A 19,151-nucleotide genomic window follows, 5' to 3' on the forward strand; every position below is an offset into this window, starting at 1 on the left:
CGGGTGGAAGATGGTCGTTTTGAAGTCAAACCAACTAGTGAAGTTCTTAAGGGCTCTTAAATTCGCCTAAGTTTTAGTAGGTCTGTCTTCCGGGCGATTTTCATGAAAATGTGTTGCGAATTTGGAAAAACTTCCTTGATGAAAGTTGTATATCTTTGAAATAGCTTTCAAGCGGTACGTCGCCCAGCCCAAAAAAAAGTTGCGTACAAAAAGTTATGCCCGTTTTACTGAAGCCTGTCTTCGCTGGAAATTTGGCTTGTGTTACGGTGAGACGTTACGGACCGTAACACGTGTTACAGGCCGTAACATGGAACCGTAACGTCTCAAAAATCACCAGAACTCTCTGGAAATTTCCACTAAAGGACGGTCCAAAGAACGGTTCGTAACACGAAGGACGGTCCGTCCTTCGGGGGCGCCCTTTGGCCCGTTTTCACTAGAAAAGTATAAATAAGACACTTGTTTTGTTTATTCCTCCACTTTCTAAACAACCCTAAGGACGAAAATCATTCCTCCAAGTCTCCAAATCAAAGGTAAGAACATCCCTAACATTACTAATTCATTCTAACATTAAACCCATGATTCTTAACATGATTCTTGTGACCAAAACCTAGGGTTTGCAACATAATTCTTCCCAAAGTAATTCAAGCTAGGGTTTGGGTGTTCTTCATTAAGTGAATTGTTAAACCTTGTTTAACAAACTAAGGTATGTCTCTCTTTTAAAAACTTTATTATGGATATATGTCTTTTTCTCGAAAGTTCTTTATTGAATAAAAAAGGTGAACTTCTCATACAAAACCCTAATGTATGTCTCTTTTAAAAATCCTTTTTGACTATGAAGGTGACTAGTATGTCTAGATTTTCTCAAAAATCTTTCTTCAAGTATGTCTATATTCCAAAAATCATCTTTTCAACTATGTCTACTTGTGAAGTACGTTTAAATTGTGAAAGCATGAATTGTATTTAAGAATCCTTCCTTGATTGTTTGTTTATAACTCTTGTTTGGTGGAACTTATTCTGGAATTAAAGATGATTTCTTTTAGACAAGGTCATGCGTGTGTAGGGTCAAGCCCGCATCGAACCTTATACGAACCATACTACTCTGTGAGTAGCTTGCGGTGATATTGAATTCGTAAGTGAAATGCTTGGCATGGTAAATGGTAAGGAGTTAAGTTAATATGTCTTTCGTTGTTGGATTCTTTCATGACTCTTTAATGTTGCTGACTTACGTTATTCCTGGGTTTGAATTGTGATTTTCATTAATATCATTTTATTAATTGTATTCATCATATCTTGTTTGTAACTATTGCCCCTTAGACACTCACTGAGTACGAAGTACTCAGACATACCGTTGTTATTTTTTATGGTATGTTAGGTAACGGAGAAGAGCAAGTTCTTAACACTTTAGGCGCTTAGGAAGGACTTACTATTGGTGCTGATTTGGTGAGCCCACACGTTCATTCGTGGGACACCCTATTTATTTGTTTGTTCATTATTAGTTTTTCGGGCTACGTCCCAATGAGTCAAACTATTATTCCTTTATCTTAGAAGCTCCATAGTATACGTTCTTGTGGGTAGTTGTTGAGTTATTGATTAACTCTCGGGCACGTTATTACATTTGACTAACTATTGGATGAATAAAGACTTCCGCTGATTTAATTCATATATTCATAATTTGTTATACTTATTTTATAAACTGTTGGAGGCGAATATTAAACCTGGCGGGTTCAAGTGTCATTATTGCACGGTTTAGGTTCTTTCGATGTTGTTCATGACGTCGGATGCCGGTCACGTCTAGGGTGATTTTTGGGGCGTGACAAAACAACAACAAAGAATGGAAAGAGACAATAGTGGGCAGAATAGAAGGTTCCCAGAAGAAAAGAATACCAAAGTAATGGAAAATAATAATCTTGCTATTGATGTAGCGTCAACTTCTAAGAATAATAGAACAACTAAAATAGGTTCCACAAGGATATTAAAGATTAATGATGCTATTATACAATGCTGGTTTATGCACAAATCAACCAGTACCAAAGCTCTGTATAGTTCAAATTTGCTCCATGGAAAAATTCCAATAGGTATCTAGAATACAGATAATAATCATACAAACAAATATCATATAAATCTATCCCATTAAACATCACAAAGAATGGAAAACTATCATTACCAAACAGAAGGTTGGAGATCCTTCTTTCTGAACCAGGTACTTCTTCATTCCTTGGCTTGCTTGTGTGCTCGGCCACTCTCTGTTCTCAAGTCAAAAACCAAGTAAATCAACCGAGAAACAAATAATGCATTATCCTTGTGAATATGGTTTGCTTCGAGATTTCAGTAAGAATAAGCAAGTAATCTTCGGCTGGGTGCTGGAGGGGCTAATCCAGGGATGTCCCGGATGTCTTTGTTATGTGGGTTTACAATCTGCAAATCCAAAAATTAAAGTAGCTTTAGCCTCAACATGTGTTATTATTCCACCAAATACCAATGACAACATAACATCAAATAGAATTTTATTTTTGAGGGGCAAAGCATGATTGAGCCTCATGAAGGATTGAACAGTGGGTTCCATCAATGGCACTTCTCCAATTCTGGAATTTCTATAAACTGACGCCTTCTAATTTCCATCGTTGCTGCTAACAACTGGGACTTAAGTCGAAAGCCATATATCTAACCAAAACCCCTTCAGGTACACATGACTAACAAACGAATGGTAATGCTGCACTAATGACAAAATAATGGAAATGCAAGTTGTTCTTCATAAACTATACATCAAAATTTCCATTATCTCCTATTCAAAGATTAGCTACCCACCTTGCACTGCACTTTTCTATGTGCTATTGTGACTTTTACTTTATGAGTACTTTATAATTAGGCTAGCTAGTAAACATTCATAAAATGCAGCACTAACAATGGATAAATTACATATATGTGCTCCCAACCAATATTAGATATAACAAAAGCCTTTATTAAGATAACTAGCAACAGAACTTCTTTTGAGAAAACTAGAAGTTTTGCTAGCTACTTCATAAGCTGTAGTTTATGTGCTGAAGTACCTACCATGACAGATAGTAGGCCATTAGGCTCTATAGTAGTTTTATGGTTAAAAGGGACAAGATATTGTACCATGAAGTTCTAGATGAGTGAGTACACACCCCACCCTCCCCAACTTGTCGGATCACACTTGGTATGTTGTTGTTGTTGTCACCGAAGTTCTAGATGGGTGCATATCCAAATAAAGCGAAAAAAAATGTAATTTCCAGCAAGGTACTAACATTTTAATGTCAAGTATAAGACTACTACAGTGTTGCGAGCTGGATAAAGTTGAAGGTGGCAATTTAAGTACATTTGATGAAATTCAAAAAAGATGCTCGGATATGCTTACTATGCGAAAAAACAAAATTTGATAAGTAGTCCTAATATGAGAAATGTTTAAGAGTATGAAACAAATATACATTTGGTAACACTACAGAAGAAGGGGGAAGACGTCTGACCTTCACAATAATGATTGCTACGACCCCAACCACAATCAGAAAGAGCAAACCCATAATACAACGATCAGTTGCAACCTAAAGAAGGATCTTATTTAGAGTCGCCAGATGACATAAAAAGAAAAGGTAATGAAAGAGAGATTGTACAATTTAGAAATTGACCTGCCTACCGAGTTCCTTAACCAACTGTGTAGCCTTCTTTATCGAGAAATGGATTGAGTCTAACTCATTCACTATCCGGCTCATTTGTTCAGTCTGGGCAAGCAGGTACATATAAGAGTTAGGACAAAGCAAGGGCAACAAGAAAAAATATAAGATCATGGTCTTGCATCTTAAACATGTCAGTTTTCTCCAAATAATATACCTGTGCCTTCAATGCTGCAGCAGTCTCAGTTCCAACATTTACAGTTTCATGAACCACCTGCGGAAAAAAGAGTATGTAAAGCCATTCTACAGAACATGAAGCAAAGAGTCAAAACCCCTAGTTCACAGGACTCACTTCTCAAATGGTATCATATGTCCTGCTTTAACTAGCTCCCACTACAAATGAGGATTGTGCAGGAAAAGAAATGTCTGTTTAATCTACTGGCTAAGTTACAATAAGTCATTGCTCATTTCAGTAGTTTCAAATCCTGATGACGAAATATTAGGGCGTTGTTATGGATCTCTTAAAAGTGGAGCAAATGAAAAACCGTATAGTTCATAATCTATATTTCAAAAAAAGAAAAGAAAAGAAAACAAACTATTTTTCGTTTGATCCAGATTTCATTCAGTCCTTTGGCTATAATATATACCTAATCAATGTTATATTCAACCTTAACTTGGGAAACTATTAGTCCAAAACATTCACAAAAAAGGCAGATGATAGCATTCCATATAGTATGATGTTGCAATGAGTTAAAAATGAATTTAGAAGCCATGCCCTTTTTTTCTGTATCACACTAAATCCCAGCTAGGTTCCACATTAAGTTGCCATATCCTTTTTTTCTGTATCAAACCAAATCCCAGCTAGGTTCCACACTAAGTTCCCCATTTGGAGTGAAATGAATCTAGACTGTCCTATTAATTACCAACTTTTATCCCAAAATATTGGGATGTGCACTCTACTGAATTCAGAACAAGCTAGCTCTCACTCAGTCCTGATCAGAGGACCTCCAAAACACTATCAAATATCTCAAAAGAAACAACAACCCCCAAAACTGAAAAATGGAAATAAAATGAAAAGAAGCAAAATGTTTCTCATCTTAAAGGTACTGAAGGATTTTAAGCAAGGACCATAACAGCATTTCATTTCTTTATTGTATAATTTGTTAGTCAGAAAACGGAGGGAAGAGAAACTCAAATCATCATGAACCAACTGGTGATACTGTTTGAGATTCGACTTAGCATTACAAAAATCATTCACCAACTGGTGATACCGTTTGAGATTCGACTTAGCAATACAAAAACATTTCATTAAGGAAATACCAACCTTTTTTGACCTCTCAATGACCTGATCTGTCTCATCCATCATCCTATTCCCTTGATCCATCAGCTGTTGATTGCTCATTTCTGTAATGTTACATTAGCACTCAGAAAGCTATAGGGACAATTGCTTTAAATATTTTTGAAACTTTAGGTAAGAATTAAAATCAATGAGGTCAAAGTTCCCTTGCAAGTTGTCAAAACAGCTATGTATTGCAAAAGTCAATGACAATGCAACATGCAGCAAAAGAGATTCATTCACTTGAGAGGGACAAATGAGCTCTTGTTAAATAGGATGATTAGCTTGAATTAGTAGTGTCAAAAGATTCAAGAGAATCAAATCAGAACGGCACAGTTCTACATGTCTTTATATACGTATATGTACATAAATGTGTGTCAATTATGTATGTAAAAAGACAAGTCATTAATATGTCAAATTGAATCACGATGACGTACACAAGGCAACCTAGTTCTACTTTCAGATTTGGCTTAAACAGCTCCTGATATTTGAACCAGACAAAAGAATGTCACTCTGAATCACACCCCTCTTGACCATATTTTTCATTCCATTAGCTTTGGCACATAATTGCACCTCCCATACTACTCTCACATATACAAAGGATGCCTCTTTCATTATTACAGTCTTCCGATCAGGACTATGCAATTTGACTTGCGGCAATTCATAAAGTGAAGGTTAATTGTACATTGGTTTAATGTTAAGGAAGATGAAGTGTCAATAACTTTCCTTTTGTATCTTGGAAAGTGATAAGAGTTGTCTAGTGTAACTTCAATTCTCACACCAACCATAAGCCCAAACATAATGAACACGGAAGAATATCCTTTCTAATAATTTAAGTTATAAGACATTTTCATCAATTGTAGAAAGACGCTTATTATAATATGGATTATGCAAGGTAACCTTCTAAACTGTGTATCAATCTCAGCCAGATCCTACCAGCAAAAAGTAGCATTCTTTCAATGGCAGCTTCCACTACCCCACCCAACCAACAAAATAACAGAAAAGAAACCTCAAAACCAGCTCTTCAGCTTAGAAACAAGTGAGAACAATTTTTTTTTTTTTAGGAAGGATACGACTACCAATCACCAGATGAGAGCCAAGAAGAAATACATTATACTTCAGTCCAAAAGAAAGCATAATATATTTCGAAACTCGAATTGCAGCAGATAAGAACAAAATGATAAGTTAAATGAAGGATGAATATAATAAAATGCAAAAATGAAAGATATGGTTACTTGAAGCTAGCAAGCCATTGTCTTCAGCAAACCCTTCACCAGGACCCTCAAAAAGATCTACTCGCTTGTTCTCAATATTGCTTGCGTATCTAGAGAATCACAGACACAAAAATTAAGTCTACGGTGCAGAAAAATAAGAGAAAGAATATACAATAAAACCAAAGTTGGGGTTTCTTGTTCGTCTGATACAAACATAAGTTCTACTTCACTTTATCAACAAAAAAACATAAGTGCTACTTCTGCGTGTTCACCAAAGGAAGAAACATTGTCTTAATCTCTAACCATCCTGGAGTAGCGTACTTAGCAGTAAAAACTATAATCTTGGACCTTCATTTTTATATCTAGCCTTTAGGTCCTCACCAAATTCATCTCCCCAGAAAACTGAAGAGTAACTATCAACATGTATAATCCAACTCCTGAAACAGAAGTTACTGTCGATTTCCTCAACTAGTATCACAAATTTAAGGAGTATATTGAGTTTAAATAACTCATAAATAAGCTGGAAACCCTTTACTATGTCCAAGTCAGGAACCCCATGTTAATATACAAGTGATATACTCCGTACTATGTTTTTATCAGTTGTTAAATTTAATGATTCTAACGCTGCTGCATATTCCTGGGTTCATTTGTGGGCCTAAAGTCTTGAGGGAAGAAAACTCACTTTTATAGCCTTGCAGACACATTCAAGGAAATACTGTTTAAAGTGTTGCAGCCGCTTTCACCAGTATTACAGTCAATTACCACAAGGCAAAGCTCACAATATTAAATCCCAAAGGCAGCTTCATGGTGGGAAAGAAAAGACTCATAAAATCGTAAAGGTGCTATCAAACAACTTGCTCTAGAACAGAACAAGTATAATCTCTCTATGCAAAGATATTTGAAGAAAGCAGGTATTTTGATTGATGAAACTTAACTAAAAGTAAAGCAGTTCAAAATCAGCGTACTAATAAAATGAAGTAGAAAATGTGTAAAGCTATCCGAAAAACACTTACTGTTTTTTCAGAGCAACATAAGAGTTCAACTCTTTGATCTGCAAAGTAAGATGAGAAAAGACGAGATCAGTTCAGAAAAAAGAAGAATCATTCATTGTGGCATCACCATTATAGAAAAGCTTCCGAATGAACCAGACCATTGATTGCTTCTTCTCAGTCAGCATCTTGGTGATGTCTGCATCACTTTTATATTCCAAATCCTTTACTTCTCTGTCAAACTCCTTGATAAGCCTGTCAAAATAATTAGTCATCATTGCATGTCCAATTAATTGTCTGTCAGTGCATGGTTGTATATCAATATAGTTCTGTTACCAGAATTTTCAAGGAAAACAAAGGAGAAAGCAACTAACAATTCTCCAAATCACTCTTGCATGCTTGTCATAATCCAAATTGACCACAAGGATTCCAATTACACACTACAAAAACATTAACGCTTTGTCGTTTCATTTGGATCTCAAAACTTTGTGAGGAAAAAACCAGACAATGGAAAGCAAATCAATCCAACAATTTTATGTTCTTCAACCTCTTTGGATGTCTCAAGAATATAATACTAACCATCAATGATGGCATCAATGAGGATCACTATTCTCGTTGTGGAGAGATTGAAAATTGATTATGGTTGCCAATCAATATTCTTTGCTAAGTTCATCTCTGTCAAAGGCTCAGAGCCCATCTCAACTGGCTGCACCGTGAAGTTGATCAAATGAATGTTCAAACAGGAGCTGGCAATGGTAAATGAGAAGAAAACCCAGATAGACAAATCTTCTGGTTCGGATTCGTTTGTGAGAGCCAGATTTTTTCTGTTTGTTTTCTCACACTTTTTTTGTGGATTTTTTCTCTATAAACAATAATGTTTTCTTCACCAGTTCCCCCAATTTTTCCCCGACTAATTTCTTTTTGTTTTTCTTTATATATAATGGTAGCGTCCAGGCCAACTTGCGCGCACCTAGACTATTTCACTGGTTACCTGCTACCTTCCACTAGTACAGGTATCGGATAACTCTGTTCACTAAGGCTTAGGTAGATAAGAAGAAATCACCTCATGTTTTTTGTCTCTGATGGGATTTGAACTCTAGTCTCCAAGGTTTGCACCACCTTTATTGACCCTTGGGTGCTCTTCCTGACTAATTTCTTAGCATCCAATTGCAGAAAAACACCTTCTCAGGAAACTACTTTTCCTTTCATCTGCAATTTCCAAGCTCCGAAACCTAGCTATGTGCCAAACTTACAAGTGGTATAGTTTGGCATTCTACAACCAACCTGATGTACATCTTAAAATGCTAAGCTCTTAAGCAGGAAGTTTATGCAAAATACTGTATTTGCTTTCTTCTGGGTACTGACAAAGGAATAGTAATTATTTGGTGTCTCATTGAACGATCAACTGAGACAGTTCGTCAACATGAAACAACTTCATATTGATCTCACCCATCAGAATTCTGAAAAGTCTAATCAGAATTCGCAAAAACTACGATGCAAAAATCAGTTTATTTTCCATTTCATCCTAGAGATTACATCTTCCAACATCAGATAAAAACCTCGTGACTCTTAAGTTAGTGGCATATGGTATTAAACTACACTAATTTTTCATTTACTGGAACGTGACAATTCCTGACAGGTATTTTTGTTTCTTTTAAATCCAAAATATGTAGCACTCGGACACAATTTGAACTGCAACCAACTCCACCCACCTGAGCTTTGCATCTTATATGAGCTTACATTGCTAGTTCAACTTCAACTCGAATAAAGGATTGTTACGGAGGTTCACGGGGCAGAGTAACACTAGTCAAAATCCACAATATTGTAGTAAAATGGATATGGAGGACTCATAAAGTCAACCCCTACTACTTCAGGATGGACGCATACTAGCAATTGTTACCATTATTGTTGTATCATTTGCAAGTAAGCACCTTTATTGACAGTTTCTGTCTAAAATCCAATTCATGAAAGCAAAAAGATCAAAACTTTCTTCTACATCGAAAATAAAGTTCACCATTTCCCATACTTATAGTATATAGTATATGCAAATGCAGATTGCAAAATCAAACATATAAATAAATCACCAAAGGAATCTGCAATCAATACCTCTTACATTCTCGCATCTTTCCTGTTAGCTCCTCCAACTGCCTGCTCTGCCTATTCGAGTCCTTAATCTTCTCCAATTTCTGAAATCCATTTCTTCAACAAAATACAAAAAACCAATAAGGGGAATTTTTCAAAAATATACAGCCCAACATAAAATATTTACAGCATGTAGCCCAATATACAATATCATACAACATTATACATGAGGGAAAGCATCATACATAATGTATCAACCTTGTATAAAAGGTGTTTATACACAAATATGAACATTTATGCAATACTCCCGTTGTCCCAATTCTTGTGATATAGTTCAGATTTCGAGAGTCAAACCTCTTTATTTTGACCATTCAGGCACACAATCTTTTAAGTTTTTCGAAAAAATAAGAAACTATCTTAAAATTAAGTACAATAATTAACAAACATTTAAAGGGCATATGAATATATCGCGGTCGAATATTTTGCTTGTACGACTCTCCAAATACAAACTGTATCACATAAATTAGGACAGACCGGGGTACATTTTTACTGAAAATAATTAGAAAGGAAAACAAAAATTGCTTACGAAAGAGCTCGAAAAAGATCCGAAATCTGTCCCTCAATTTCACCAAGCTCTTCGCTAAGACCAGATAACGAAGCCATCCTTCAAAGTTAACAAAAACACAAACAATGTCGATCCTTAAAAGATCGAAAAACAACTCAAAACATCGCAAAAACAATCGAAAATTCAACGATCAGATCGAAAAAAACTTTCGGTTATTCCAAATTCGATTATCACACAATGCAGATTCAAATCGGATAAACAAAATTAGGAAAATTAATGGATCTAATTGTGGATCTGATGAAAGTTGAGGTTGTAGGGTATGAAAATTTTAATTTTTGATTATTATTATTATTACAGGGAAATGAGAAGGAGACCACAACCTATGAGCTGGTCTCGTGATTTTGCAGGCATTGTTTCAATATTTTATATTTTTTTTCGGCTAATATATTTTTGAGAATTTAAAAGCTTGAGCATTTTGGAGGGGTTTTTGGACAAGGTTTAAAAAAAGGGAAGAGAGGAAAATGGAAATGGTAATTACTCACTTCGTCCTAATTTATTTGACATTTTTCGTTTTTTGAGAATCAAATGAGTTATTCTTTGACCGTAATTTTTACATATTTTTTCTGTTCAATTTTACTTGTTCACTTTTGACTTTGCACGCTTTTTAAGATTTTATAAATGAAGTATATATTTTATCATAATACCATATTAATTAGTGTATCGTCTCATTGGACTTGGAAAATGATTTGGAAATGAGTAATTAATGTTAAGGGTAACACAAGCAAAAAAATTATCTTTTATTGATATGCTAAAGCGGATGAGTAAAAGTGAAATTTATTTTTAGTATAGTGGATAAGTAAAAGTAAACGGATGGAGTATGTCTTTTAAATATTTTAAATTGTTAATTATGGTGGCTTATAGTACTTTTTTGTAGTTTTAAATATGTAAATTTTATTTTCTAAAATTTTAGAGATTTTATGTACAAACACACAATCAAAATTAAGAAAGTTTTACTATCAAAAAATGAGAAGTGTCGACAGAAGAGTATCCAAATTGGGACACAAGAGTATTAGGCTTAATATATAGTGAGCCCTTGGGATATTCATTAGGACACTCGAACTAAATCATGTTTCAATTAAACACCTCAACTTTTTATAAAGTGTTCCTATTAGATATTTTCGGTCAAAAATTAAAAAAAAAATCACGTGTGTTCTCTTTCGTTTATTAGATAGTTAAGTTAACTACATAAAATATGTATCTCCTTTAATTATACACATTTAAACCCCCCGCGCATTTTTTGTTTGAGGTTGATACGTATAATTAAAGGAGATGATATATTATATGATTAACTTAACTACTAGACAAATGAAAACACGTAAAAAAAATCTATAATTTGAATAAAAAATGTTTAGTTGGAATAATTTTTTAGTAGTTGAGGTGTTCAATTAAAAGATGACTTAATTTAAGTATTTAAGTGGAATATCCTTACAAATTTAAGGGCTGACTATGTAATAAGCCCTCATAATTAGTCAAAGCTTAGTAAATTAGCGTAATGGATTAATTTAGTATTAACCGATGTTTGGGCAGTTCAAAACGGGTTTGCATGAAAATGATTGATAGGGTCCACCGACCGTTTACTTTGTTTCGGATTTTCAGGTGGCTTGTGTCTATACGTTAATGGTCTGAAACATAGATTACTTGTCATGGGCCAGTTATGGACATAGGCACATGGGCCCATTTTGAGTAGTTACTACAAGAGCCAAATATAGCGTTCATTATACTTTGGAACCAAACATACTTCTACTGTTATATTTTGGGGTCAAATATATTCCTCATTCATTAAAATTGTCTAAGATAAACATTCAATTCTACGCGATAGCCACACATTTGATGAGATGGATGCCACGTGGCATGCCACCTCAACATTCCTAAGTCATTTTACCCCTCTCCTCTATTTGTTTTTCCATTACTAAAATTTCTTTCCTCTCCACTATCATTGCCACCATTACTGCCACTACGAACACGCCCTCCGGGATTATTATTCCTTCCTCCAATTTACTACTTCCCATCGTCACTACCCACATCCAAATTGGAAACAAACTTAAATTTCCACTTAATGTTACTAATATCATAATTTTAAAAAGAAAACAAAATTGATTAAGCAACATTGCTCAAAAAATATCTAAACAGGATTTATGAATTTAAGGCAAGACCAATCAATTTTTTTTTAGATAAGTGAAGGCAAGAACCAACTCCTTGAGCTGTTGACACAGTTGGAACCTTTTGAGAGCATGACATTTCTTTGACACAGTTGAAACCTTTTGAGAGCATGACATTTCTTTGACACAGTTGAAACCTTTTGAGAGCATGACATTTCTTTGGCCAAACACTTCCCTATTGAAAAATTTTGTGAGTTCCCTTTTAACAGAATACGAACACACCCTTGTCCGATGTGACCATCCTTTTCGATAAGAACACTACAAAGGAAATTAAACACTTGCAAGGGGTCCATTTTTGTTATTCATGGATATAACTGTTGGATTCAGAATGGTGTTTTGTTTGAATAATATAGAGATGGTCTTGGTGGCGGTAATGGTGGCAATTATGGTAGAAGGGAAAAAATTTTAGTGGTGGAAGAACAAATAGAGGAAAGGGGTAAAATGTGTTAGGGGTGTTTAGGTGGCATGCCACGTGGCATCCATCTCATCGAATGTGTGGTAGCCACGTAGGATTGGATGTCCATCTTGGTCAACTTTAACGGATGAGGGGTATATTTGAACCCTAAATATAATGGTAGGGGTATATTTGGCCCCAAAGTATAACGAAGGGTATATTTAGCTCTTTTCTCATAGTACAAGGGTATATTTGACCCTTTTCCCCTTCTTTTTTTTTTTTTTTGCGCTAATTGACGTAGCGTTTCGCTTGGGTTGGGAATTATGTTTCTATCATAAAGTATTATATTTGCCGATGACAGTAATTTCATCCTTTCATATAAAGAGTTCAACCCGGTGCATAAAACATTCAGTATTAGTAGAATTGAGAAGGGTCGCGCCTCTAGAGGTGTGACGTAGACAATTTATCCTAATGCAAATAGTGGCTACTAATTTCACGACTCGAACTCGTGACCTATAAGTCACACGAAAACAACAGTAATTTCACCGTTTCATATAAAGGTCAATGGGATGAATTTGCCGAGTTAATTATGTCATCTTCTATGTTCCTTCATCTTATTTTATGCATCAAAAAAATCAATAGAATATTCATTGTAATGATACATCAAAACAGTGGTTGAAGATTTTACGAAAAAATGTTTAATTAGCTATTTAACTTTGTGAAATGATTTCAATTTATCGCCCATTAATAGTTTGGATTAAATATATCTCATCCTTATAAGATTTGTCCAAATGTGTCCTTATTTATGAATATGGGAACTTTCCAATACATTGGTCTTTTTTAGAGAAATATAGTCAAATTTTGTGAAATGATCTAAATTTGTTAATAGTTTATGTCAACACATTATTATTAATAACAAAAAATTGTCTCATATGGAATGGTCTTTAATTTTTGCCCTCAAATCGATGGCCTTTAATTTTTGCCTCTACTTCTCATTTAATAAAAATTTGTGGGCCAAAGTAACCTTATTCGCTGGTCTATGAAACCAGAGATTCGGGTTACCCCTGCAGAGGGAAAAAATAAATCACAAGACAGGAATTCATAGCAAATTATGCCGATTCAGGCAAAAGTTATGTCTTAAAGCATAATTCTGTAGTATTGAAAAGGCATAACTATGAAATCTTCTCTTTAAGGCATTTTAATATCTTATGAAATCTTGCCTTTAGGCATAACTTCTGCCTATGTACTGAAAAGGCATAGTTCTATATTCTATGTAGCTCCTTTTCCGGCATAGTTTTGTAACAGAACTTAATTTCTACAAAACTATGCCGGACAAGGCATACTTTCCATACAAACTATGCCTTAAGGTATGAACTTACGCCTTAAGACATAACTTTTGCTCGAATAGGCATAATTCTACAAAATCCTGCTGGGGTTCAAATAGTTTCGGCCACTTAAAAGTGTTGAGGGTAAAAATTAAAGACTAGCGATTTGAAGGGAAAAAATTAAAGACTACCCTCGAAATAGGGCATTTGTGTGAATGATCCTATTAATATTGGTCCAAATATGTTCTTATTCATTAAGGCGGAGGTTTCCAACACATGCGTCTTTTATCAAAGAAAAAGGGTCAAATTTGTGATTGAACTTTGTGAAATGATCTAAATTTGTTATCCATTTATAGTTCGGTCAAATATACCCCCGTCTTTATAAGATTGGTTTAAAAAAATTGCCCTTATTCACTAAGTGGGAGGTTTTCAACTTGTGGATCTTTTTTACAAAGAAAAATAGTCAAGTTTATTATTGAATCTTATGAAATTGTCTAAAGTAGACATCCGTTAATAATTTTGATCAAGTATTTCCATGTCGATATACAGTGGCGTACGCAGGATTTTTCATACGCAGTGTCACCATGTAAAAGAGTGAACAACTGAATAAATCACTATAATGATATCACATTATAAAAAGACAATTGGAGTCATATTAATAAAACTCATTCCAAGTGTATTATTACAATTCTCCTTCATCTTTTGAAAGGTATCCATAATAGCCTCATTAGAAATATTGCTAAATACTTCTTTTTCTATATAAGGCACCAAACAACCAATGAAAAGCTCATCATCCATTCGATTTCGTAAGTCAGTCTTAATTAACTTCATTGCAGAGAAAGCTCTTTCAACTATAGCCGTAGCAATTGGCAGAAGTAAAGAAAATTTCACTAGTCGGAACACGAGAGGATAAGTTCCATGCTTCTTTGTCTCTACTAGTGTCTTGGAAAAATCACAAAGTCCCTTAAGATCGGAAAACCTTTTATCATGATCAGGGACGTCAACAATATAATTCTCAAGCTGAAAACAGAGGTCAATCCTAGCATGTTTATCAAATCATCAAGATATAACTCAACTAATATCAATATTTTTTCAATGTTAAAGCTTGAAAAAGAGTCAAATGTGTTCAAACAAGAAATTCCAAGAAGCAAGTCAGTTGTCTCCTCATCAAAGCGATTATTGAGTTCTTGAAGTTGCCAATCAATAATTTTATAACATATTGCAACTTGGTAGTGATGTAAAACAGTATACTCAGCAACTCTCCGAGTGATCTTCCAAGGATAACATAAAACTCATCAAATTTAGGTATTGAAATACCATACTTGATACAAAATTTAGATACCTCGTCAATAAGTGAATCCCAACCTTCTTCTCTTAGTTTTTGTTGTCGCTCCTTTGCCACTCTAACAAATAGCATGGCATTTGCAATGTCTTGCTCTTTCTTTTGAAAAGCTGCATTAAGCTCATTTGTGATTTCTAAAACAGTGTGCATAAAGTGCAACATGAAGACAACCTCAAATGTTAAACATGCTTTATGATATCCCTTTGCCCTACACTCTTCTTCAAAACGGACATTAACAGCAATAGCATCAAGTACATCAATGATAGGACCAAACATAAGATACATTTTTTAAAGGATTTGTAGTGAGATCCCCATCTAGTATCACCGGCTCTAGCAAGACCTAATTTTTTATTCAAGCCCCTACCAGTTTCAAGCTCGCCTTTACGTAATGCCTCTTCAATTATTTTTGCTTGAGATTCACGAAGTTCATCTCTACGCTTGAAAGAAGCTCCAACCATATTTAATAGATCAGAAACCAACGACAAAAATTCCTGCACTTCATCACATCTTCTAGAAATCGCAACAAAAGTTAATCGGAGTTGATGAGCAAAACAATTAATAGAATGAGCACCTTTACTTTCTTTTTGTATCAAGATTTTAAGCCCATTTAAATCTCTTTGCATATTGCTTGCTTCATCATAACATTGTCCACGTATATAAGATGGGCTTAAATAATGTTGAGCAAGTAAACCAACAATTTCATTTCCTAGGGACAAAGCACTAGTATCACGAACATGAACAATACCAATAAACCGCTCCATTATACTCCCCCTTCTATCAACATACCTCAAAACAATAGCCATTTGCTCCTTACATGACACATCACAAGATTCATCAACTAATATGAAAAAGTAATCATCATTTAAATCCTCAATGATATACCTAACTGTTTCCATTTTACATGCAGTGATAATATCCCTTTGAATGTATGGAGAAGTCAACTGATTACTCTTTGGAGCTTTTTTAAATGCATCAACAATATTATCACATCGTTTGGTATACCATCTAAGAAGTTCGGGAAAATACATAAAAAACCCCCCAACGTATACTCGGATTAATTATAACGCACCCAACCTTTGCGGGCGACCTATTACCCCCCTAGCCTTATTTTTTTCTGTATTTTTGTACCTTTTTTGGCTGACATGGCACCAAAAAAAATTGATGCCAGTTGCACAGTGGAGAGCGTTGCACACTCTCCGCCACATTGGTGCCACGTCACTGCCACTTTTCCTTTCTTTTTTTCATTTGATTTTTCTTTTATTAATTATATTTACACTAATTAACCTCTAATTAACCATTAATTTTGTCTTCTTCATCACTAAACACTTCTTCTTCTTCTTCATTTCAAGAAATTCATCAATCCATTTTCTTCCTCCATTAACACACACACATTCAACCTATTTTCTTCCTCCATTAACACACACACACACACACATTCAACTCATTTTCTTCCTCCATTAACAACACACATTCAACGCATTTTCTTCCTCCATTAACACACACACATTCAACCCATTTTCTTCCTCCATTAACACACACACATTCAACCCATTTTCTTCCTCCATTAACACACACATTCAATTTAATCATCAATCATAAAGAGCTTATTTTCAAGAAATATTCAACCCATTTTCTTCCTACATTAACACACACATTCAATTTCATCATAAACCTCCTTCTTCTTCTTAATTTCAGCCCCCCTTCCCCCAAACTCGAGATTGTACAATTTCTTCATTTTTCTGTTGTTGTTGCTATTGCCATCCCCCCCCCCCAACCCGCTCCTCTTGCCCCATCCATTTGAAGAAATTGCCATTTGAAGGACAAACTGTGCAATTTCTTCCTTTCTGGGCTATGTCCAATCATGGACTTGAATTTAACAACAATGGAAATTGTTGTTTGTTAAATTTCATGGAAATTGTCCAACCCGCTCCTCTTGCCATTTGTTAAATTTCATAGAAATTCATGGGGAATGGAATTTAACAACAATGTAGAAATTGCACCAACTGCCCATGATTTCACGAATTGGGCAATGTTTAATCATGGCGGCGTCGGTGTGGTGGCGGCAACGGCGATGGGGTTGGTTGAGGAGAAAGAAGAAGAAAGAGAAAAATAAATTGCAATTAGTAGCTTTAACAATTGAAATGTGGAAGAAAGGGAGGGTGGAGGTGGGTGAGAGGATAAAATATAAATTAATTTTTAAAAATTATTTTTTATTAAAATATAAAAACTGTTTTTACTGCTTTCACTCGCTATTATTTTTTTTTGGTGCCACGTCAGCCAAAAAAGGTACAAAAATACAAAAAAAATAAGGTCAGGGGGGTAATAGGTCGCCCGCAAAGGTTGGGTGCGTCATAATTAATCCGAGTATACGTTGGGGGTTCTTTTATGTATTTTCCCATCAATATAGTTACCTTTATTAAAAGACGATTCGTCTTCACGATGCCCCCAAAATGATAATTCGTGGTTCAAAAGATATCTTATCACATCAATTGCAGCTTCTAAACGAGTTCGGTATTCTAACTTTTGTTGATCAGACTATTTAGCAAGTACACTTTGAATGGATTGTTTTTGTCTCATCAAATCTTCAGCATTTCTTTTGAAATGATTATGAACACCGTTTGGTCCGCCAATATGCTCATTAAAACTTTTCTTCTTATTCCAACTTGTAAAACCTATACTTGAAAATACCTCTCCTCCCCCTTGATTGATGTTTTCATCTTGAAACAAATAGCAGTAGAAGCAAAAAGCTGCATCTTTTGTTACACTATACTCCAACCAATCATACTCATCAAGCCATTTAGAATTAAAACGACGCCACTTACCATGCATATATCTCTTAGGAAACAAGTTATTTCGAGGTTGGAAGAGACCTTGATGAATATATGACCTCCTTATTGCATCATGGTCATTTGGATGATATTTTCGAACAACTAATCTTTCCCCAGGATCAGTTGGTAAGGAATTTAAATCAATTCCTTCATTTTGTCGATGTTGTTCCGACTCATTAGTTTTTTCTCCAAAGTCAATTGAATCAGGCGTTGTTGAAATTGACTTTGGACGCTTGGAAGATATTTATGATAATATCGCTCCATTGAAACTTAGGCTGATGCGATGTAATCTACACAATCATTAATTAAGGATCAAATATTTATTTAGAGATAGAATTAAATTATTATTTTTTGGTTATAACTTAGAAGACATAAAAAGTTATTAAGCATTTTCTCTTTGACAATCTGGACTTTTTCTCATTTTTAATTTTAAAATTCGATAGGATTTGCATACTATACATAAATAGGATATAATATTGATTAGTTCAGTAACTACAATATATAATTGCACTAAATATTGTGTTATGGATGCCTTCAGAAAATAAAATCAAACTCTGTTCTCAAATTGAAATTTTAACCATCTCGATAATAGCAAGACATAAAATAAAAAGTTCATGTCGATAGCTCTTACGAGGATTAAAAACCGTAAAGAAAAAATAAAACATAGGTAAATTTAAATATCAATATAATGAACACTAAATAATTTCATTGTAGAAATTAGAAAGGAAATAAATTATTGTCATGAAAAAATTGCAAGCACTTAATAAAATATTATGGTGAAGAAAGTGCTAACCTGATGTGGCAATCGGGATAAAGAACGAGAAGAACTTATATTCTAATTTGAAAGGTGGGCAGCTATCAATTATATTCTAATTGATAAAAGAATTTTTAAGGTTATGACTTATGAGTTTTTTTTTTAGGGTTTTACCTTTTAAGTTTCTTGACCAATTTGGTATAGAATTAGAGTAGGAAATGGCTAAGTTATTTTACTAGTTTTAGGACTATATTTACTGGTTTTAGGACCCACTACTGTTTTGTTCCAGTTATATTTTAGTTGTTTTATTAATTTAAGATTTAAATCATATAGGATAAGCAAAAAAATAAATAAGGCCAGGCGAGTTTGAACTCGCGACCTCGCCTTCAAAGTGGAGCTCATTACCAACTGACCAACGCACACCTTTGTGCTAAAGCAGTGTCACTTTATTCTTTTTACCTTTTACTTTTGTAC

The 19,151-nt window shown here is 34.6% G+C and overlaps 2 protein-coding genes across 2 annotated transcripts; both read right to left on the minus strand.

Annotated features, from left to right (window-relative positions):
- Window positions 1-1,889: 1,889 nt before the first annotated feature.
- Window positions 1,890-10,257, minus strand: LOC132635209 (novel plant SNARE 11-like). The gene is made up of 10 exons (XM_060351500.1): window positions 9,837-10,257; window positions 9,275-9,367; window positions 7,330-7,423; window positions 7,193-7,230; window positions 6,201-6,289; window positions 4,954-5,033; window positions 3,847-3,903; window positions 3,645-3,737; window positions 3,486-3,560; window positions 1,890-2,415 (listed from the first exon to the last, which is right to left on the minus strand). The coding sequence occupies exons 1-10, from the start codon at window positions 9,911-9,913 to the stop codon at window positions 2,326-2,328; spliced, it is 786 nt and encodes a 261-aa protein (XP_060207483.1). The 5' UTR covers window positions 9,914-10,257; the 3' UTR covers window positions 1,890-2,325.
- A 4,126-nt stretch (window positions 10,258-14,383) lies between these two features.
- LOC132637160 (uncharacterized) lies at window positions 14,384-15,991 on the minus strand. The gene is made up of 3 exons (XM_060354298.1): window positions 15,421-15,991; window positions 15,096-15,313; window positions 14,384-14,773 (listed from the first exon to the last, which is right to left on the minus strand). Exons 1-3 carry the CDS (start codon window positions 15,989-15,991, stop codon window positions 14,384-14,386), a joined length of 1,179 nt encoding a protein of 392 aa, XP_060210281.1.
- Window positions 15,992-19,151: the final 3,160 nt, after the last annotated feature.

The sequence above is a fragment of the Lycium barbarum genome, chromosome 4 (genome assembly GCF_019175385.1).
Source record: "Lycium barbarum isolate Lr01 chromosome 4, ASM1917538v2, whole genome shotgun sequence".
Taxonomy (NCBI): domain Eukaryota; kingdom Viridiplantae; phylum Streptophyta; class Magnoliopsida; order Solanales; family Solanaceae; genus Lycium; species Lycium barbarum.

Coding starts and splice junctions, on each gene's coding strand:
- LOC132635209 (XM_060351500.1), bottom strand. CDS start 9,913: ATGGCTTCGTTATCTGGTCTTAGCGAAGAGCTTGGTGAAATTGAGGGA. Junction 6,290..7,192: donor TATGTTGCTCTGAAAAAACA/GTAAGTGTTTTT, acceptor GTGATTCTCTAG/ATACGCAAGCAATATTGAGA. Junction 3,738..3,846: donor CTGCAGCATTGAAGGCACAG/GTATATTATTTG, acceptor CTGCTTGCCCAG/ACTGAACAAATGAGCCGGAT.
- LOC132637160 (XM_060354298.1), bottom strand. CDS start 15,991: ATGGAAACAGTTAGGTATATCATTGAGGATTTAAATGATGATTACTTT. Junction 15,314..15,420: donor ATTAGGTCTTGCTAGAGCCG/GTGATACTAGAT, acceptor TCCGTTTTGAAG/AAGAGTGTAGGGCAAAGGGA. Junction 14,774..15,095: donor GGGATTCACTTATTGACGAG/GTATCTAAATTT, acceptor CTCTGTTTTCAG/CTTGAGAATTATATTGTTGA.